The sequence below is a fragment of the Heloderma suspectum genome, chromosome 13 (assembly GCF_057233095.1).
Source record: "Heloderma suspectum isolate Gila_16-S chromosome 13, 16-S_ref, whole genome shotgun sequence".
Taxonomy (NCBI): Eukaryota; Metazoa; Chordata; class Lepidosauria; order Squamata; family Helodermatidae; genus Heloderma; species Heloderma suspectum.
Genome location: NC_139470.1, coordinates 16,003,288 through 16,025,635, shown reverse-complemented (window position 1 = coordinate 16,025,635; position 22,348 = coordinate 16,003,288). Strand labels below are relative to the sequence as shown.

General features: G+C 46.3%; 1 protein-coding gene across 9 annotated transcripts in view; it reads right to left on the bottom strand.

Moving 5' to 3' along the window:
- Positions 1-9,739: 9,739 nt before the first annotated feature.
- The window catches only part of ARVCF (ARVCF delta catenin family member), a 641,936-nt gene continuing 629,327 nt past the window's right edge, over positions 9,740-22,348 (bottom strand). For 5 of the 9 annotated variants that reach the window (XM_084820398.1, XM_084820396.1, XM_084820397.1 and 2 more), the window contains one exon: positions 9,741-12,506. In XM_084820398.1, the coding sequence (XP_084676524.1) occupies positions 12,501-12,506 (6 nt within the window). In that variant the 3' untranslated portion in view covers positions 9,741-12,500. Of the gene's footprint in view, positions 12,507-18,100; positions 18,215-22,348 lie in introns of all 9 variants that reach the window. The other 4 variants (XM_084820391.1, XM_084820393.1, XM_084820395.1 and 1 more) reach the window with 2 other exon arrangements.

Sequence of the window (22,348 nt, the reverse complement as noted above, 5' to 3'; positions counted from 1 at the left end):
TTTGCTAGTAGGAACGCCATGTACTGTTGAGGCCAAGTTATCTGAAGGATCGCCTCCTCCCAGATGTGCCTGCCCAGAGCCTAAGATCATCCTCAGCAGTCCTTCTCCATGAGCCCCTGCCAAAGGAAGTGAGGGGGATGGCTACCAGGGAGAGGGCCTTTTCTCCTGTGGCACCCCGGCTGTGGAATGAGCTCCCTAGAGAGGTTTGCCTGGAGCCTACATAGTTCTCCTTCTGGCGCCAAGTGAAGACCTTTTTATTCTCCCAGCATTTTAGCACTTTAGCTTCCTAATCTTTTAGCTTTGCTGTTTTAAATCTGTATTTTAAATCTCTGCATTGCTGCTAGGTTTTATTCTGGTTGTACTCCTTTATGTGGTTTTAAGCTTCCCTATTTTATATTGTTTTATGCTGTGCTTTGTGGTTTTAATTTTTGTGAACCGCCCATAAAGTGTTGGCCATTGGGTGGCATAGAAATGAAATAAATAAATAAATACCGTTAAAGGGAATCCTCTTCTACCACACATCCCAAACCAACGCTTTCACACAGACCAAACCGAAATAACCAAGAACACACACGGTTCATTCCAGGCATCGTTTATTGAAAACACACCAAATTGTTAAGCTAAACACCTGCTTTCAACAAGCCTTCTACTTGTCTGTGTTATGGAAAGTTCCTAGAATAATATTAATACATTTGGGTTATGTTAAACATTGGTTCTGTGAAAGCATAATCCGCCCCCCCTGTCCCACCCACCCCTGGAGTCTTAAAACCAAATGGGTCTGTTTATAATACAGTGTAAATACAATGCAAAAGGCACCCCACCCACCCTGCCCCACCCTGCAATGCAAAAGGCACCCCACCCACCCTGCCTGGTCTAAAACTACAGTGATCATGTTGAGGAAGATTACAGAAATACACATTGTTGATTTAATTTTGAATTTTTTTTATTTTTTTTTTAGGGTTTGGGTGATTTCCCCCCCAACCAGACCCCCAACAAGAAAAGTTTAAGGCACATGATTGTTACAAACACATTGGCTACTAATTCACCAGGAAGTTGCTTAAGGGAGCAATCCTATGCATGTTTAGACGGAGAAAAGGCCTACAACTCCCAGCATTCCCCAGCCGCTGGCTGGGGAATGCTGGGAGTTGTAGGTCTTTTCTCCGTCTAAACACGCATAGGATTGTGCCCTAAGTCGAGGATGTTTTGTTTTGCGCTAGAATAGCCCCTCGGCTGGATTTGAGGTGTTCAGGCGCTCCCGACTTCTGCATCACTCTGCTGTCACGTTCTTTGTCTTATCCGATCTCTGCCGAAACCTGAGACAGAACCATCTCCCCACTCATGCTTCAAAGACACAAGAGCACAAACGGTGCTGGGGCACCTCAAAAGATGCCCACTTGTTTATCGCCGTGTGGGCTTTCATAGGCCACACCCATCCGAGGCATGAAATGGACTGCAAAGGTGATAGACATAGAGCCACACTGCTAAGGTCCAGCACATACATACACAACGCATCATTTCACAACTGACTGCCGATCTCATGATGCCTGGTCTATATACAGAGCAGAATGAGGTGGTAGAGTCCTGATGCAGTACAGCTGATTGTACCATTTCCGACAGTAGGTGGAGTTTGCAGTTTTTAATAACCCCCTATGTAACAAACAAACAAGAAAAATCTAACTTCTTACAAGTAGCAAACTAGCACAGTATGGCAAAGGCTGGGTCAGAACTTTTCTACCTGGTATGTAAGGTATTTTGTTTTGTTTTTGCTTACACAAGAATGTTTTTTTTACCTGAAATGCTACGTTTTTGTTTTTAACTTAGAATTCAGTCTTTCTTCCTGATGTGCTAGGTTTTTGCTTGCAGGGAGTTTTTTAATTTTATTTTACATGGAACAGTATTAAAACATGGCACACATATCCCCACCTACAGTCTGAAGTTGTACTTGGTTGACCACATGCAAAATAGGAAAGGTTCCTGCACCATTAATATTTGTATAGGAGAAGGGAAATTCAGCAGATATAGCTGGTTGTGCAGTCCACACCTGCCGAATTTCCCTTCTTCTCTATCACTATTAAAGGCACAGGAGCTCTTTCCTCTTTTGCTATTGGCCATCCTAAGTGGTCCTGTTCAATCTACTGCCTCAAGGTTCAGGGTTCAGGCTACGCCTCCAGGTAAGTCTCGCTTGTGTGGAGGAGATGTCATGGATCAGATTCACGTTTTGTATCACCTGAAGACACAGTACATTTCAGCAGAGGTGGTCCACACAAAACTCCATGTGGATGAGTGTTCTACTGATATGTGTGTGTATATGTGTGTGCGTAAGCCAATTGCGACTTAAGAAGGTGAGAACCCAAAGTAATAGTGATGGAATGACCATCCCTCCATCTCGCATGTCACTCTCATATATGAAAATGCTTGTGAATGTTAACCTGAACAATCATTTATTACATACGATCTCCAAACCACATCAAAGAAAACAGATGACGTGGTTAATGGGCATCAGTATGTATTGCTTAGTGCTGAACCAAAATGCTCTTCCACATGTTTGCCATCCTGTTCACAGGCTGTAAAATTGCGGTGTGTGTGTGGGGGGGGATTTCTGTGATTTTGAGGGGGCTTGAAAGAGGACAAAAATTGTGGGGATCTCCACCAGCACAGCTGTGGGTATCACGCTCTTGGATGTTGGTGGGTTCTATACCTTTTACCCACAATGCTCCAGGAGGAAACATTACCCTCAGTTTGATCACTTCCTGATGGTGCTACCTGAAGACATGGACTTATCATGAAGCCAAATCAGAGTGAAGGCAAATGAAGCCAAATCAGAGTGAGAGTAATGTTTCCTGCCCTCACTGTGGAGCCTTGTGGGTTGGGAAAAAAGGGTCCTGCCTGCAGACTAGGAGTACAATCTTTGTCAACACCAGGACCATGAAACAGGCCACGGCAACAGTGATAAAAGGTGAGTGGATAGTGGTGTCGTTCTGCCAGACTGTCCTCCCTCTCCACAAGCTCTCACTTCCAAGCCGAAAGAATTACTTTGGAGTCGGCTCAAGAAGTCTTTGGCCCATGGATCTGGTTCTAGATTTCAAGGTCCACCCACCCCAGCCTATTCTGCACCGGTGTTTACAACACACCTGCCTCTCTTGGGCATCTAAGATCTATGATCCTGCCCGATGAAGCTAAGGAGGATATTCAGCATCCCAGTGGTCTCAGAGTTGTGCCTAACTTGGATGGGATAAGATGAAAGGATCCTGCCTGGCATCAGTGTGTAGCTCATACCCCAAGAGCAATGGCACCCTTCCAACTCATGGGTCGGTTGGATCCAGATTTAAGCTGGATCAGTTACGCTGAGGGAAGTCGACTTCCTGCCCTGCTTTCCCACAGCAGCCCCCCCCCCAGCCCACTGAAAAAATACACAGAGACTCAGGAGACCCTGCTGAATGGGGGATGCTATGGTATGTGGAGGGGGATTCCCCCCAGGCAGAGGGACCTTCCATGAGTAGAGCCTCTACTCTCATGGAAAGCAGATCCTGAATCTAACCACATGGGTGGGAATTCAGCCTCTGACCACTGTGGCTGGTGCCAGCCGTCAAAAAATGCAGGCTGTTCCTTGGAGTCTAATGCTGACATTTTCTCAGGACTTCAGTTCATCAGCACCTGGTACCCTCAGACGGTCGCTGAGGTTCAAGAGCCCCAGCAGGGCCTCCCAACACTAAGAACCTCCTTGGCCCTCCTGCTGGCCTTGTCTCATGACAGCAGCTAGATCCGGGAAGTCAGCCATTCTTAAATTTCTCACAATGCCTTGGAGCACCTAAACTCAGCAGTTGCTGCCAGCCAGGTAAGCCTCTGTGTGTGTGTGTGTGTGTGTGGGGGGGTGACTTAGGGGGCCCACACCTGTAACTGGCCCTAACTTCAGTAGGATCAAGAAAGCCGGCCCTGTAGTGATGAGGGGCAGAGAACTCCCCTTACATGGAGGGAGGACGGATGGCATTTTCCATCTTAGAGTACACCTGATCAAGATGCAGTGAGGGAGCCTTCTTCTGCCAGCTCAGTTGGCTTTGGACCAAAACAGAAGCCCACCTTCTCCATCCATCACTAACAGGAAAAGGATGATGGCTCAGACTGATGGAACAGGTTGGCTAAGTCTGGAGATTGCACACAATAAATATAACCCAGGCCTGTCTCAAGATGGAAGGCCAATACAACCAGAGTCCCACGGTGCCAAACCTGAGCTGTGATACTTAAGAACATAAGAAGAGCACTGCTGGATTAGATATTCCCTCCAGTATTATTACTTCCAGCATATATGACCTCAAACATCAGAGAAAGTAGCTGCAATCCTCACAGTATTTGGGGGTTGCGGGGTGGGGAGAGAGAAATCAGTTTCTCAGCAACAGTACATAGTTGTGAGCTATCCCCGTTGTAGTGCAAAGTATTTTGAGGTGGTCTGGTCATGAATGGGCAATTAAGACCCATCAGTGTTACAAAAGACCTGCTCCCAGTAGAGATGAAAACTGCTAGAATTGGTTTGTCGATAATAGGGATCGACACAGCTGTTGGCATTTTGGGTCTCTCCTCGGAGGTGGGGCTATGGGGACTGTCACGATGAGTGCCTGCACTTCAAAATTTACCACTACTGGTGCCACTGCACACATGTCCTGCTTGTGGGCTTCCCCCACTGGCATCTGGATGGCCACCACAGGAACAAAATGCTGGACTAGATAGGCCTTTGATCTGATCCAGCCCAGCTCTTCTTGTGTTCTTATGTAGACCAAGGATCCATTCTTCTCTAACATCCTCTTCTCTACACTGGCCAGCCAGATGCCTCCAGGAAGCCCATGTTCAGGGCAGAAAGGCAATAGCCCCACCCCACCCCACCCTTGCCTCCTCTAGCCAATGAGGAGAGCTGTTGCCTTGCATATCTGGTGTTTATGTGAAATATGAGGCTAACACAATAGCCAAAACCTGTGCTACAGACAGGGTTGTGTTAAAAGAAATGTCTTGGACCAAGAAAACAGATGGATGTAATTTGCACACAGCAGGTGCCATGAGAAAATTTGCATATATTTGTATATTTGGTATCATGTGTCTTGCCTTTACTATTCAGGGGGAACCAAAGAGCTACGCAGGGCACTCACATCCTGCCCACGGACGACGAGAATCCCTTCTTATCCCCACAGTGACTTCTGAGATGCTGCCCACATCCCAGATGCTACCCACACACTTCCAAGCGTATCTTTTCTGCCTTATTGGCTAGAAGCTTGGATTCAGTGGGGTGTTATTGTTTTTAAAGAAAGCTGTGGTTCTCAGGATGCTAAACACTACTACCTAGTACCAAATTCTGCTTGTGTGTGTGTGTGTTTCCTGTGCTTGCACAGAATTATAACTGTCAGGGTGGAAACTGAGCCCATAGAGCCCCAGAGCAGTTCTGATTCTGAGGAGGAACAGCAATCCGTGGGAGAGGAGCTCGCTCATCTCTCACAAGCACAGCAGCTGGCAGAGATTCCTCCTGCCAGCATTCCTGGGAGAGATAGTGACCCTGACAGTGAGACAGCGCTGGAGGGGGGCTTGCTGGATGCTCAGCACAGACGCAGGGAGCAGCGACAGATGGCGCAGAAAGGAGGCGTAGCGCTCGTTTGGCACTAAAACAACGGTCACGTCCCGAGGACCCAAGGGAAAGAGGGAGGATCTCTCCATAGCCCATAAGTTCAGGGTCTTCCCATGGTTCTCCTTCAAACGGGGACCAGCTGCCTTACCTGGAGCTTAGGCTACTCTGCTATCTATCCCCAGTGCTGTTCCTTGCTTTGTCGCTAGTGATTAGTATCTGTAAGAGTCATGAAGTAATAAAGGAATATAGCCTTGGAAAGAATCCTCATCGTCTGTGTCCTGAATTGGCTATTGGAGGGGACTGTGAGAGGCAGCTAGGGCGCTCCTGACAATAACATCTATGCAGACACAGCCTTGACTATAGAGGCAAATCCAGTTCTGCTGGGAATCAGGAAAACTTTCCTATTCCTGATCAAATGCTGTACCCACTCTCCTTTCTCCAACTCTCAGCAACAAACACCCACACCTTCAGGAGGTCTAAATCTTCTCCTTGTCCTTATCCTTCCCTCCTCTTTCCATATAGGATCTAACTAACCCCTCCTCTGGCCCTCTAGAATGCATTCAAACAAAGAAAAAGGTGAGCAGGGGCGGAAAGGATCCAAACTGCTTAGAACAATGGACTCAAGTTCCAGAAGACTCTAGACCAAGGATGGGGAAACTGTGGCTCTCCAGATGTTAGAGCTCTCATTGGTGAAACTCACCTGGCAAGGGCTGATGGAAGCTGGGAGTCCAACAACATCGGGGTGGCAACAGGTTCTCGACCTCTGTTCTGGAGAATGACTGCCCAGTAAATTCAAAGCCTACATTCCCCACCCTGGGGCAGCTTTGGCCTTCCTTCATTCATCTCACCAACCATATAAAATAATCCAGGTGCACAGGGGCAGGGATAGGGACGATGGAGAAATCCGCAATGGAATCCAAAGTGTGCAGATTTCTACAAATCCAACCCACGGATCCCACAGCGGACCCACTTTTCCTGAGTCACATGGATTCTGCAGACTCGCGTACCGGTTTTGTTACTCTCTGGAATTTTACACAAAATTGCTCATAGAAAAATACGTAAAATATTTAAAAAAAAAAAACACTGGCTGAAAATGCGTACCTCCCTCTTAGGCTAAAGCACAGACATGCACATGGGGGGGGTGAACATTTTTTGGGGGGAATCCGGGAATTTGTGCAAATTCGGGAATTTGGAAAAAAATCCATTACCCTCAATGAGCAGAGGATGGAACGAAACTGACAATCCACGAAACACAGATGGAATGGATTTTACAAAATCCCTACATCCCTAGGTGAGGAAGAGTCTGCCTGTACTGGGTTGAGGACAGCAGCAGCAACGACAGATCCAGAGGCCTCTGGGCCTCAGTTTACCCCTGGTGACACCAAAGCCTGCCCCAGCTGGGGTCTCAGGTCATCCCCTCCACTGACTATGGGAAATCAATTATACACACTTTGCATCTGCACTGCTCCATATCATTTTTCATTCATTCATTCATTCATTCATTCATTCATTCATTTCATTTCTATATTTCCCAATAGCCAAAGCTCTCTAGCAGACTAGTAGAAACCATATAGTAGGCTAAACTAACTTGCAGGTCCAGACAAAAGGGAGCAGACATGCCAAGACAGATGGCTAGAGCCATCTGGAAGGGTCCTGTTGAGAGGGATCGTGAGCTCAAGTCTTTGTCACAGGCTGATAAGAACCGCTTTGCTGAAGGAGGCTCAAAGTCAATCTAGTCCAATGGCCCTGGCAGTCTAACACATAGGTCACAGTAAACAGTTATACCCTCCTGTTGGCCACACGCTTCTAGAGAGCAGAGGTATACAGTACCTCTGAAGGTGGAGGTTCTATTTTTAGGAACCAAGACCAGCAGGTAGCTTTTGACCAATGGCATTCACAATGAGGGGTTAGTAAAAGGGCTTGTTCTTTCCATCATTCCCTACAGAAAGGGTTGTAGGAGCAATGCCCCAGCTGCACTGGCTAAGCGACCTACAATTTACCTATTAATGCCTACTTATTGCTACACACAAGCAGAGTAAAATTGTCACCGGACAGAGCCTGGAAGGAGGAGCTACCTAGACTCCCATTAACAATCCCTGGCGCACATTGCCAAGGTTTTCTTTTTGCCAGCATATGTCACACATACTATTACTATTAGTGGGATGCAGAGACAAGAAGCTCTAGCACACCAAAATGACACACAGGACTAGCAGTTACAAGCACGAAGGACAAGCGAGGGGATGGCTGGCGAGGGGGTCAAAAGAGCAAGCCATCCTCCTAGTGCTTAGCTTGGTCCCTGGTGAGAGGGGCTGGTCTCTTGAGCTATAGGAGAACCCCTTTGGAGTATTGACTGGCTCCTCCATTGCCCTTTGCTTTGGTTCCCTATAGAGATATCTGCCATTTTGTGACTGCTGGGTTTCTAATTCAGAACTACGCAGTGTCAGTGGTGAGTTTGCTCAGAGTGTTTTGGATCGGGTCTTGCTTCCAAGGTGGGATGCTTAAGAGCCCTTCAAAAACACAAACTCCCAACAAGTTTCAAACCAGGTTAAATGGTTGAGAGAGAGACAGAGAGCATTCAATTCCAAGACAAGCCCATGCCCCAAAGAGGGGCCACAACAACCTTTGAGAAGGGCCATAACTCAGAAGCAGAGCACTGAAAGGCTGGAGAGACAACTGCCAGCTGGAGGAAATATGGATGGGTGAGCCTTTTACTGCTCACCCCCAAAAGGATTGGGCCTTTGCAAGCATCCCAAACCCATGTGAGTGTTCAGTGCAAACTGGCAGACATGAGATCCAGAACCTGGGAAAACAGCCTGCGAGTGTCCCCCATTGTCTCCTTCCACTGCTCCAAGGTAGGTTTCTGGGGAAGGGGGAGGTGGAGGTGGCTGAACTACGAGCAGGACTACACCCATCTCGACCCTGCTCACAATCGTAAGGGAACGGCCCTGCTCAAACCTTCATGGCGCCCTGCGTAGACAATGCAGCGGTCTTCCCCAGCGTGGCACCCTCCAGATGTGTTGGGGTAAAGCTCCCACAATCCTCAGCCAGCGTGGCCATCACTTCTTATGCTTTGTCACAGTTCCAAGGCTTATGCTATGAATTCTCAAACCCCCTGTGGAACTGCAATTGATTCCCCCGGGTCCTAGAGAAGGATTCGAGTGGCCTAGGCAGGGTGTGGATCACTGGCATTACAAGCAAACAAAGAAACAGAGCCCAATGTGGCAGCTTCAATCAATCGTGCCTACTGAGGCCTGCATTTTATTTGCTGGCACCACATCGTTTCTGCTGGTTCTGCCATCCATCGGCACGGCCAATGACTTCTCAATAACTGAGCAGGATAGTAAGACTCCACTGCCTTATGACAAGCCAGAGTCCAGCCCACCTTCTGCTCATTTCAGAGCATCCACACCAAGGCCAGCCCAAGACGTTTTGAGGCCTAAGGCAAATGACACAATCTGCCACCTGAGGCAGCTGCTTCACTCCGCCTACAAGAGAAGCAAGATGGTCGGCGGAATAGTGAAGCCACGTGTTTGTCAGTAATTAGATGTGGGAGATACCTTTTTGTCTCCAGTTTTGGTACCCCTACAGCTCTGTCTTCCAAGCTCTTGCCACCTTCACAATCTGCCACCTGAGGCAGCTTCCTCACTCTGACTCATGGTAGGGCCGTCCCTGATCCACACATCGGACACACAGTCCTGGGGAAGCTTGCAGTGTGAACGGGACCATCTTCTAACCTACCACTTGCCTCAGTGTTTGGGGGACGCGTCTGTAGTGCTGTTCATCTTCCCCCTCTTCCCACCCACCCCACCATTTCCTTCTGTCTATTAACCTCCTGGTGGTACTTAGTCTTTTGTACAATTAGACCTCAGATAGGGTTTCTCCCTGCCTCAAAATATTCAAAGTTACAAGAGCCATAGGATGCTCAAGTGGAAAAGGGCAGCTACATGTTCATCAGTGATGCCACTGAGCCAGATGTGGGAGATGTTCTTTTTGTCTCCAGTGGTGTTTTTACTCCCAGTCTTTTGGTAAACCACACAGATTAAAGGACCGAGGCATTGCCCAAAGCCACAACAATTGAGACCATTCCCTTACATGGGGCCTAATAATAAACTACACAGCAGACTCCATTAGCTACGGCTTGCGGACGATCTTATTTTTAAAAAACAAAAACAAAGCAAGATTCCCTTTGTATACAAAAAAAGATTTACACAAGATTTTTAAAGATGGTATAAAAATGTACAGCCCAGTTAAAAGGGTCTCCACTTATCAACAGTAGAAGTATGAAAAGAGCACCATTTTTAGAAGCAAGAAGAATCTTGATCCTGTTTCAACTCTTCACCATGGAGACCATGGCTGTAAAGAAGCTTCCAGTTAGAATCCAAATAGATCTACCTGCCTTGGGTTTTTTTTTTGGCCAATCGGAGATCTTTGGCCAGCTTGGGCCTCCCTCCTATAGGTCGCCACATCCTGGCTTTGCTCCCAAGTGCCTCTGCTTTTTTAAAGACTCCAGGAGCATGACTGAGGTGGGTTAGGTGAAAGGTGGTAAATCCGCTTGTGTCTGTACCATCCAAGCAGCCACATAGCATCTGGCACCAGTCTTTTCCTGAATCAATGCAAAATGCTTTCCTGCTACAAACATTACTTACATGGTTTTGGCAACCTATTTTCTGCACAACAATATATAGATATATATTTATATATGTAATTCATGTCAAATTTTATTTTCTTTATATTCCAGAAGATACAAAGCTCTTGATGCTTGCTTTCTTCCCCCCACCCCTTTCTAATGAATTTTTGATTTGATCTTTTTTTACAAAAAAGTTAAATGTTTATAACTAATACAGTAATTTTGCTTTGTTTTATTTTATTCTCTCCCAACCTCTCCCACCCTCATTTCATTTTAAATTACAAAGGAAACAGCAGGCACTGAGATCCCCCAAATTAAAGTTGCTGGATTTTAAAAAAAAATGTGCTTTCCAGTCACAATGTTTTATGTGAATATGGCAACCAACTAACTTTAGCAACCCCAAGAAGAGTGAGAGAAATAAGGAGAAAGAGAAAGAGAAGGCAAGTGTAAGTTGAATTAGAATTTTAGACTCCTGCTTTCATTTTCTGTCTAAAGGTAAAAGGTAAAGGTGTCCCCAACCAGTCGTGTCCGACTCTAGGGTGCGGTGCTCATCCCCGTTTCTAAGCCGAAGAGCCAGCGCTGTCCAAAGACGCTTCCGTGGTCATGTGGCCGGCATGACTGAACACCAAGGTGCACGGAACGCTGTTACCTTTCCCGCCGAGGCGGTACCTATTTATCTACTTGCAATTTCTTGCTTTCGAACTGCTAGGTTGGCAGGAAATGTAGACATTTTCTGTCTACAGCGGACCAAATCCTGAAGAAATTAATGTGGTTAAAGCACAAAGCATCACTATACACAGTATATGGGAACAGGGATATGGTTATATGCACCAATGGCAAACATCTTACCCGAAACCCAAATGACAATGAGATCTTAGATAAGGCTTTGCACATAAATAGGATGTCATTGTTCCTCAAGTCTACAACCCTAATTACAGACTAACAATGCAATCCTAGGTATGTTTACTCAGAAACTGTCCCACTGAGTTCAATGGGGCTTACTCTCAGGGTTACATTCTAAATTATTCGCACATGGGTACCTTTAAAAAAAAAATACAGTTCCCTTTAAAGCAGTCCATTAAAAGCATAACCAAAAATCATAAATGGAATCCAGCAATGGGTGATGATGAGTATTTTTTTAACCAGCAAAAATAACAGACTCGATTGAAGTTTCTGACACACTCTAAGCCCATCTTCCTCGCCGGGAAGATTCCGCCTTAATCAAAATTCTTAAATGCCATCTACAGCAGGAAGAGAAACCTCCCCATGATGCTGGAAAAAAACTTGCCATCAACCCAACATGGAAAGGTTGAAAATCAAGAACGATTCTTAATGAACATTAGCAACAACCAAAGTCAACCATATTGAGTTGAAATCTTTTGTTTCTTTGTTTCTTTCTCTTTTTTGCAATGAGGACAGCAAAACCTCAAACAAACTGTTTATATGTTTGGGAAGTATATAAACAGAGCCATTACAGAAGTCAAAAGGCAGATGAATTGTACACCAACAATACTATAGAGAGCACAGTGTGATATCGTTTACTTCAAAAGCAGGTTATACAGCCCACGTCAATTTCAGCTTCCATCTTTCCAAGCCAGTCAACCAAGACTCTCGCCCTCTTTTTCTCCTTTCATCAAAATCCATCCAACTCAGCTCAACGATTCTGCATTTCCCATGGATCAAAGAATAAAACCTCAACAACAGGCAACCCCCCCAATGCTATTTTTTTTCTTTAAAAATTCACAGTTCAAAAAGAAAAAGAAAGGAAGAAAAAAGTGCTATTTTAAAAAATGACTATACCTAAGATATACTTTGAATATTCTGTAGTTTTCCTTTCGCATGTGAAATCTTTTCTCTCTCTCTCTTCCCCATCTCATGACCTTCCTCTCCTAGCTTGGCACCATCCACAAAGAAGAGTCAGCTAAGAACCAAATCCATTCGACGTAAGCGTGGGTTTTTTTTTTAATCCCGCCTTTTCCTGCAGGAAGGTGAGAGGGCAGGGGGGCTGGGTGGGAATCTGATTGGTTCTTAAAAAGCAGAACGGTCCCTGCTATAAGGCATGCTGCTCCAGGATCGGCTGATGGTCCGTCACCGGCCCCCACCCTCACAGAAATCCATCCTCACAACCCGCTTGGTTCCACCGATGCGAACGCCACGGCCCTCTGAATCTGAATGGCAGTGATGGTGAATGAGATCCTGTGTGTTGATTCTTCTTTTAGTCGAGGAAAAAATAATCATAATCATCATAATAAAACAAGCGGCTGGACTTTAGCCCTGGAAAAAGAAGAGTCAAAGCTGGTTAAAACAGAGAATGGGGTTGGGGGGACAACTTTTGCAACTGTGTTTGTGGGGGTGGGGGGGTAGGCAGGACCATGGAAATACCAGTGACAGTCGTGTCTTTTCCCTCAGAAAGCAATGACCTCGTATTTTCCTTTTGTCCCCCCATCCCTGGGACCCACATTCCCCCTTACAAGAGTAACTGTGCACTTGCTGCTGTTTCTCTTCCTCCAAAGCACATTGCACTTCATTTGCCAACATGAACATTACCTAGGGAGGCGGTGGGCTCTCCCACACTGGAGGCATTCAAGATGAGGCTGGACAGATTCCTGCACTGAGCAGGGGGTTGGACTTGATGGCCTTGTAGGCCCCTTCCAACCCTACTATTCTATGAGTCTATGGTTCTATGATTCTACCCCCCCCCCTCAACCCTCGTCTCTCCTTCTCCCCATTCCTATTGTTTTCGCCATTGCCTATCTCCTTGGTAGCACGAACTGGTAGATTTTACCTGGGAAACTCTGCATAAGGCACCATGTAAGCCAATGGCGTTGTATAAGTAACAATACAGAATTAAACCAGGGATGTATGAGAATTTCATTTTTGCTTGCAAAACATGCGAGTGCCTCCCGTTCAAAGCTCCAAACGCAGATGTGAGCACGGGTCTGCTGGAAATATCCGCCCATTGTCAAACACAGGCTTGCGTTTGTGTCATTTACAGAATCATCCAAATGACCTGGCAATTTTTTTTGGGGGGGGCTGGGGGGATTTCACCTCAGCAGTAGAAACCCCCCTCAAGATAGAATACTTCGTCAGCCATGAGGACCTGCTCGTGAGTGAGGTGCCACAGATGATATGGCTGGGAATGTTACATCAGTGACTCCAGCATCTAAGAACGTAAGAAGAGCCATGCCAGATCAAAGCAAATGCCTATCTATCTATCTATCTATCCATCCATCCATCCATCCATCCATCAATTCATCCATCCATCCATCCATCCATCCATCCATCCATTAATTCCATTTATATCTTGCCTTTTTTCCTCCTTGAGGAACCAAAGGTGGCATACATAACCCTCCTCCTCTCCATTTTATCCTTACAACAACAACCCTGTGAGGTAGGTTGGGCTGAGAGACTGTGACTGGCTCAAAGTAAGCCAGTGAGCTTCTATGGCCGAGTGGGGACTAGATCCCAGATCTCCTGGCTCCCAGTCCAGCACTCTCGCCACTACACCACACTGGCTCTCAAGTCCAGCATTCTGCTCTCACAGTGCCCAACCAAATGTCTACAGCAGCCTCCCCCAACCTTGGCGCCCTCCAGAAGTGTTGGACTACAACTCCCAGCATCACCATGCACCTACACTTGCTGCGGGTGCTGGGAATTGTAGTCCAACACAACTGGAGGGTGTCAGTTTGGGGAAGGCTAGCCTATGGGAAACCTACAAGCAGGACATGAGTGCAATAGCACCCTTCCACTCAGGCTTCCAAATATCTGGTCTACAGAGCTTCTGATACTGAAGGTAGCGCATTCATGACTAGTAGCCATTGATAGCCTTAGAACTGCATGTAGAGCCTATTTACACATTATGACCAATCCCACAGCATGCAGAAGCCACATTGAAGTGTTCCTTGGGGTGACTGTTTTTGATCAGCTGTTCACATGGGCCCTATTCCCCCATCAGCTTGGGCACAATGAATACTGAGGGGTGATGTCTAGGGCTCCAGTGGCAGGCTGTGCCCTAGACCTACACAAGTCCAGTTGGTCATGGGTACAATAATGGGGAGGAGGGAAGAGTTGGGGGCTCTTAATAAAATCGACATGCTCCATCCTTGATTTCCCCCTAATTTTAACCATATGAAGGCCCCACACAGCCTTCTAAAACAACAACCCCAGCAGCTAAGTGGGACAGCACAAAAGGTAAGGGCAGGATGAGACCCCTTGTAATTCAAGCACTATGAACACTGCCCATGTAGGTTGATGTGACAGGAGACCCCAGCACTGGCAGGCTCCACTCAAGGAACAACAGACATGAGGTCCTGAAGTGGTCATGTGCATGTCCCATGGCTAGTCACCGCTGAGTTCACACTTGGGCATACAGTTATGGGGGACCCCGTGTTGTAGTGGGTAGAACTTCAGATAGCAGAATGGGAGGCTGACGTTCACACCCTTGCTCCCTCCTGATGCTCAGTCACACAAGTGACCATCTTGTGAGGAGAAGGGAGATTAAGGGGTGTACACCAATGAGAGTGAATAAGGATCGTGGAGCCATGTTGGACGCTACCTGGAATGCAATTTTTTGGCCTGACCATACTTCCGCAAGTACTTGTGTCACTCCTGTTGCAGGGCAGGGCGCTACTGAGGAGAAAACGCTGTGAATTTAATCCCACAGACTGGGCCTGATATACTGGCCCCACCCTCACTAGGCAGTTAATTCTTCTGGAACTCAAGACAACAACCCTTCTCAATTGTTCAGTGAACAGGCATTGTGTGTGTGGGAGGGGAGCCTCTGTCCTGCCCTACATGGGTTTATTTGAATGGCTGAATTGTGCCATTCAAATAATGTGCATACAATTCTGTTCCAGTATTTAATAAATGGGGAGAGGTGGAACTTACTGCCTGGAATTCCAGGGGAGAGAAGCAGGCAGAGAAGACCTCAGGGCCTGCTCCAATAGGACTTACTCCTTCCCCACACCCACCCACATGGCCATCTACCATCAATCAAAGAATTCCAGGAGAAAGAAGGAGGTAGATGAAGATGACACCAGACACCTGCTTTTGTTCTAGCTGGATTCTCTCCACCCCAGGGCCACCTTCTACCAGCTGCCCTGAGAGAATGATTCTTAATTTTTTTTTAAAGGTTAATATTGGGATGTGAAGGTTTGAGGCCTAGAGGGGCAAAGAAAAAGGTCAAGCATAGATAGCCTGGATTTTTCTGTTGAGAGGTATTCCTGAGTAGTTTCATTTCCACAGTTAGGTTTCATTTCTTCAGGTCTGAAGCAGTACTTTCAGTTTTTGGGGAGGAGGGTATAAAAAGGGAGAGAGAGAGAACAGTGTCAGGGAGACCAGAGCCTGAAGAGGGAGTGGGAAGAAGCAGCCTGGAGAAGTCTAAGTACAGCTAGGGTAAAGGAAGTTGTGTTTTGCAACTTTTATTTTCTCTTAAGGCCTTTTGTATCACTCAGCTCTATTGTGTAAATACATTTAGTTGTAAATTGCTTGCTTTAATTTACCAGTAAACTGTTGTGGTGAAAACCCCAGGTGTCTGGTATGTCGATCACCCCACATCTACAGCCTAAACCCCATGTTATTGGGAAGGGGATGTTTAAAAGAAGGAAGGCGGGACACTTAGGGCACAATCCTATGCAGGTTTAGACAGAAAAAAGTCCTACAACTCCCAGCATTCTGCAGCTAGCATGGCTGGCTGGGGAATGCTGGGAGTTGTAGGACTTTTTCCTGCCTAAACAGGCATCGGATTGCACCTTAAGGAGGCAAGAGATCCTTAAGGAGTTGTTTAGCAGGTCCAGGTCATAAGCAGGTCCAGGTCATAAGGATGCTAGCGTTAATGTAAATTATGTTTCAGTAGCATAAGGGACCTCCAGCGCAACGCCAACAGTGTTCGCTATTGCTGTGGCACACTAGATGTCCCTTATGCTGGCACAACATAAATTACCTTAGCACTAGTGTCCAATTGTTTATTGTGATTCTGTTATTTGTATGGTACTTCTAAGCTGCCTTGGTAGAATTTGCATCCTCAAAAGCAGCATAGAAAGAATTATAATAAATAAAGATGCCTCCCCTGCGGTACATGTTCATTGTAGAGTCTTCTTGAACAACGCTTAAGCCCTTGATGACTGAGAGTGCACAGACAGGAAAAAAACTGAGCTGTGCTGTTACAGCAAGGTCGCTAAGATGGTTTCATTCCCCAACGGCCCATGGTAGCAAGCTTTGTGTTACTATATAAAGCAGCCTATTCGGCAGACAGCAGTGAATTCTAAAATGGAAGCTGAATTGAGCTGAGCACAGAACTGGACCACCAACCAGCAGGAGTCAGCATGGCTCAAGCAGAAGATTTAGGAGGTCAACGTGGAAGAAAATAAGCAGAAAGGGATGAAAAAAAAATCTCAAGAGGTTGGGATTGGAGCAAGAAACTGAACTGCGACAGTTGGACAGGCCAAGAACAAGACCAGGCAAGAGTCCACTGGGCTGACTTCTGCAGGGCTATGAGCCAAAGTTCTGATTCTGTTCCTTCAGTCACCACCTGTTGGTAGAGCTCGAATTATGGGGATGAAAGGTAGTGGAGCCCTTCATGAAATCCACAAGTTCCACCTCTTGACTCCCTGGAGGAGGGACTGTAGCTCAGTGGTAGAACACCTACTTTGCATACAGAAGATCCCAGGTTCCAACCTAACAAAAAGGACCAGGAGGGCCACGGCCAGTGTGAGTCAACACGTTCAGACCTGGGACCCATGTTTCGCCCCATCAGGCATTGGGGGACCCATTTCTTTGTTCTTTTAACCATACATCTGTATGGTGGTAGTGCTGCTGTTGCACCACCTTAAGGTCAGGCTGCAAGCCTGTTGTAGGTCCCTGACCCACCAGATGAAGAACAATGGTGCAGATCATGGGTGGGCCACTTGTGGTTCTTCAGATGTTTTGGGATGCAACTTCCATCAGCCCTAGCCAGCATAGCCAATGGTGAGGGACCATGGGAGCTGTAGGCCAAGGACCACAAGTTGCCCACACCTGGAGTAGATGATACTGGGTCTGGATGGACAAGTAATCTCACCTGATATAAGGCAGCTTCCTATGTTCACATTTTAGTCCAATCATACCTGCCGCCCATGTAGCCCTCTTTAAAACAGTAACAAAAGAGGCCAGAAAAATAGGTGGGGTGGACACCTCCCCCAGTCTCCCTGTAATTCAAGCAGTCTCCACTAGAGGCGCCTTTCTAACGGCACCAGTGCTGTAAGAGAACTTCCTAGATGGTAGAATCTGACTTGAGTAGGGATGTCAGAAGAATCTGGTTGCGGGGGTGAAGCTCAACTTGGCCCCCCACACTTCAGCTCATCTTCTACCAGCTAGCCCAACTCAGTCCAGAGCAACTCGGGCCAGCCAGCAGATTTATCATTTTCCTTCTAATTTGCAGAAACAGATGTTTGCACAAATTGCAGCTATGATTTGTGTAATTTGTGCAAATATCTATTTATGCAATTAATAATTAAAACACACACACACACACACACACACACACTGAAAAAGTCCCCCAAAGTCCAGCCCCCAAAGGGCCAGATTTCCTGGTGACAGACATCCCTAGACTTGAGGAATAACTTTTGAGGGTGAGGAGAAGCAGCATAGATTGAGTTCAGGGCCACTCTCCCACCTTTCCCTAACAGATAAGTGCTATATGAATGTTGCTCCCTGTATTTTGTTGCTTACAGCATTTGATCAGAAGGTGCCAAGTGATATAACAGGACTCAAAAAAGTCTGCCTTTGCCTGTCAAGGAACCAGGTCGGCGAAGAGAACATGTAGCGATGCAAGGTCATGCACAAACGAGACAGTTAATCACAAGCACCAATTACCGTGAAAAAGGACCTACCATGCATGCAAATTAGACCCAGGAGTCAACAGGCTGGGGTTTAGGGTCACAGGCATCCAGCAGAGTCACCGAAGCCCTGTTACTCCTGTTAATGGTTTTCCTATTTGTGTCATTCTGCAGCAGACAGGGCGAGGCGTTGGAAAGGCAAAACACAGCAGATTAATCAAACAGACAAACAAACAAACTGGCCAGTTCAAAAGGCTTGCAAGGAAGCATTAGTGCACACACAGGGAGAGAGGGAGAGAAAGAGAGAGAATCGGCAAAAGGCTTCATTGCAAACTCCAATAACAATGTGTGTAACACATATGTGAGTGCCAAGGAGACTGCATTGGACTCATCAGTGCAACTGTAGCTCAGAACATCTGGCTCTCATAGCAGCCAAGCCGATGGACTGCAAGCACTGGAAATCAACACACACTTAGCCTTGGGAGGGGGGTGTACTGTGTCAGATCCCCACAGTTGCTGTTGCCAGCTTCTCTGAAGTCTATCACAGTACCCTCACCTCAGTTCATTAGTATATTGGTGTGGATGTAACATACTGAGACGTACACACAGAAAATATACAATATCCCCCAACAGTAAGGAATGTCAACTGCGATTCTACAGCAATGACGTAGTAGTGTTAGGAGTCATCTGTCTGGAAGCACCTGCAGTCTTTTGATTCCATGAGTATTGGGCAGAAACCTGGCATTCTAAACGCGCTGTTCCCAATGGATGGTGCCATGCATGTATTTTGCGATTTAATATCAAGTACCTGAGATCACAACACAACACATGAACTGGAATTGAGAGGGAGCCAGGAACAGGGTATGTTCTCAGTTTGCTTCTACGACCTTCATTTCTGTTTGCTGATGTGGATGGAATTTCATGTCTTGGGCAAACACAGCTGATGAACATAAAATGAAACCTGCTGATTTGTGGTGGGCAGTAAACCTCACACCCCAAAGCCAGCTTGGCTATTTTATTTTTTATTTTATTTGTGGCATTTATATACCACTGAATATAATAAAATCTCTCAGCAGTTATTTCACATTTTCAGGTCAAGAATGGTATCCTTGGGCAAAAATACAGAGACCTACCAGCATGCATAAGACACCTAACAACCAACCAACTAAACTGAGAATGGAAGGAGCCCAAGAGGTATCGGTAGATATTCCAACTTGAGTGAATACACAGTCTGAAATAGAACATGACTTTACTTTTTTGCATCTTCCTGTCTTCCTTCAAGTTAAAGGAGTTTCATCCCTTAAAGTGTCTGGATTATAGTCAAAGGAATAGGATACAAGGAGTATTCCCACAATGCCAAGTGGTCACGTGCAATGTGGTTCTCATCATTTTGGAGGAACATATCACACAATACCAGAGTGATGGTCAAAGCATGGTTGTAACACACAGTGCAGGTACAAAGCCAGACTCTGTTAAGAGGGTACTATGAGGGCCAAGCTATGTGGGGATGCCAGGGACACTTGGCATATCTTCTGATGGCTTTTGATTTGCTTTTCATGCAGCTGTGAGGGCTCTGAACTGGACTGGAACAGAAGTGCGTGACCCTTTCCTTGCAGGCTACCCCTCTCTCAAGCTACTTTCCTTCCTACAGGGAAAAAGATACCAAGACTTAGTGTCTTTTTCCCTGTAGGTGACAGAGAGAGAGAGAGAGAGAGATTTTGATAGGAAAAACAGGCCCTACGGCAGCCTTTCCCAAGCTGATGCTTTCCAAATGAATTGAACTCCAATTCCCAACATCCCTCATCCAGCTATCCTGGTTAGGGGATGCCTGGAGTTGAAGTCCAACACATCTGGAGGGCACCAGGTTGGGAAAGGCTGCCAAAATGCATTGGTCAAACATCCTATGGTACTGCTCTGATCAAATCCGGAGTACCCACAGCTATGTTACAGTAAATATAAAACCCCTCAGGGGACACTCCAGCTATCTTCTGCATCACATCTAGTTTGGCTCTGAAAGGATGCTTCTCAGTCAAGGTCAGCAAGGTGAACTGTTTCTGGGTACCACTATGGTTGCTACCCAAGAGGCAATATGTAGAACTGGCACATCCACTGGATGTATAGGGCAATTGTTTGGGTTCCAGTCCAGCATAGGGTAACAAATGGAAGCCGATCAGCCCACACTACACAGCCCCACTATAAGGGTTCTGTCTGCTCTTTTGTATCGGTGAGAAGAGTGACACCCTTTGGCTGCTGCCAGGGACACTGCAGACGTCTGTCCTGGGACTAGAAATGAGCGAATCTGTCACTTCTGGCTTTTCTCATTTTTCCAATCTTAAATTCAGTTCATGCTGACTGTTGCGAATTTTTAAATTATTTTTCAAATTTTTGCAAGCAAATCTCCTAATCAATGCATTTTAACGCAAATTTGCCTAATATACACCATTTTTGCAAGGCATTTCCCAAAAATTATGCATTTTTTGAGTTTATTTTCACTACTCTACACATTCTTGGGCACTCTTCCCCCCCAATATGAACATGTTTGCACAGATTTTTTGACTGGAGAAAAAAATTTCTACTGAAAAATGGAGAGAAGTGTGAAATTTGAAGCAAACAGAGTTTCAGTTCGCATGTTGGTTAGAAAGTGCAAAAATAAGTAAGTTTGCCTTAGAATGTGAACTGCAACAATTCCTCCCTCATCTTTATTTGGAGGAAGGGTCCTTTAAACCTTTTTTTGATGAGTTATCCTAGGTTCTGCCCCTCAGACTTCATTCCATTTCCTGCTTCTGCTGTCGGGATTGAGCCCAGGCTTTCTGTTTCGGTTTCGGTTTCAGACTCAGATTCAGATTAGGATATGGAGTAAGAAGAAGCTCAGAAGAGACAGAGTGTGGGGGAGGAAATTCCCCAAGATTCCCCTGGAGCCAGCGAAGCACCTTCCCAGGGGCTTATTGAGGAAGAGGGCCAGGCTCAGAGACCCTCTTCCCCCCTCCCTGTGGGAACCCAGGCACTGTTAGAGGGGGAAGGAGCTTCAGGATTGACAGATGCCAGAACCCGCTGCTGAGTTAAGTGGGCGGAGTTGAGAGGATGAGGTGGGAGGTGTCACACTAGATTAGCTATCCGTCAGAAGTTGGGTTGGGAGGGTCCTCCCTGAAGGCAGGAGTTCGGAAAAGGCCAGCCAAGCATGGTGGGAAACCTGTCCAGAGTTGAAAGGCAACTAACTTGCTTTCAGTAGCTCACTTATGAAAAGATTTACTTTGCAAATTAGGCCTAGAAGACAGCTTTAAGCATTTGTAGTTGCTTCAGAGGTGAACAGGTGCTATTAGCTGACCAAAGAGGTTGTGGATCACACAGCGAGTCTCTGCTGCCTCACTGCTCAGTGGGAGGGCTTAGCATCCATGACAGCAGTGTCCAACTCAGTCTGCAGTGAGGCAGGTTACTTCACAGATTTTCCAGGGATTTTGTGCACTTTTCCCCCTGTGGGTTCCACAATTTGAACAAATTTCTGGGCAATTTGCGCAAATTCTGGCTGAATTTGTGAAAATTTGGCTGTAATTTGCATAAATTGCCCAGAAATTTGCATAAATTGTGGAACCTGCATGGGAAAAAAAACTGTAGGAATTTTTTCCCAGAGTTTGGAGAAAAGGCCACAGTTCAGCTCACAAATGCAAATCAAGTCATACAAGTCATGGAACTCCATCAAGTCAAAAAAGAATCAGATTCCCCAGCAACGGACATCCTTGGTTTACATATAATTCCCAGGTGACCTCTTTGCCAGGCAGTGCTCAGAGCCAGATCTGTTTAGCTCCAGCAGTGAGACTTGTGTCATGTGCTTTCAGACCAATCCAGCAATGTTCAATGAACCTATTCACAAGCTTGTCACCACATGCATGTGCACCAGCTGTACAACACAGCCGCCCCCCTCCACCCAACCAAGTGTGCAATGAGACATCATAATCAAGACTCAGAGTTTCAGACTAATGGCCAATGGTCAGGGTATGTTTATAGGAATTGTAGTCCAAACCATCTGTATGGCACCAGGTTGGCGGCTATCACAAAAGCAGGACTGGGGATAAAGAGAGCAGTGTGCCTCACACCAAAGCCTCAAAACTCTCAGGCACAGCTACATAAAGCATCCAGCTTATGGGCTTTGGCACTGGGAGTGTGTTGCAAGACAATGGATTACATTAATTAATGAGGCAGGCATATGAACAGAAGAACATAAGATCCCTGCTGGATCAGAGAAAGGGTCCATCTACTCCAGCACAGCACACAGTGGCCAACCAGATGCCCACAGGAAACCCACAA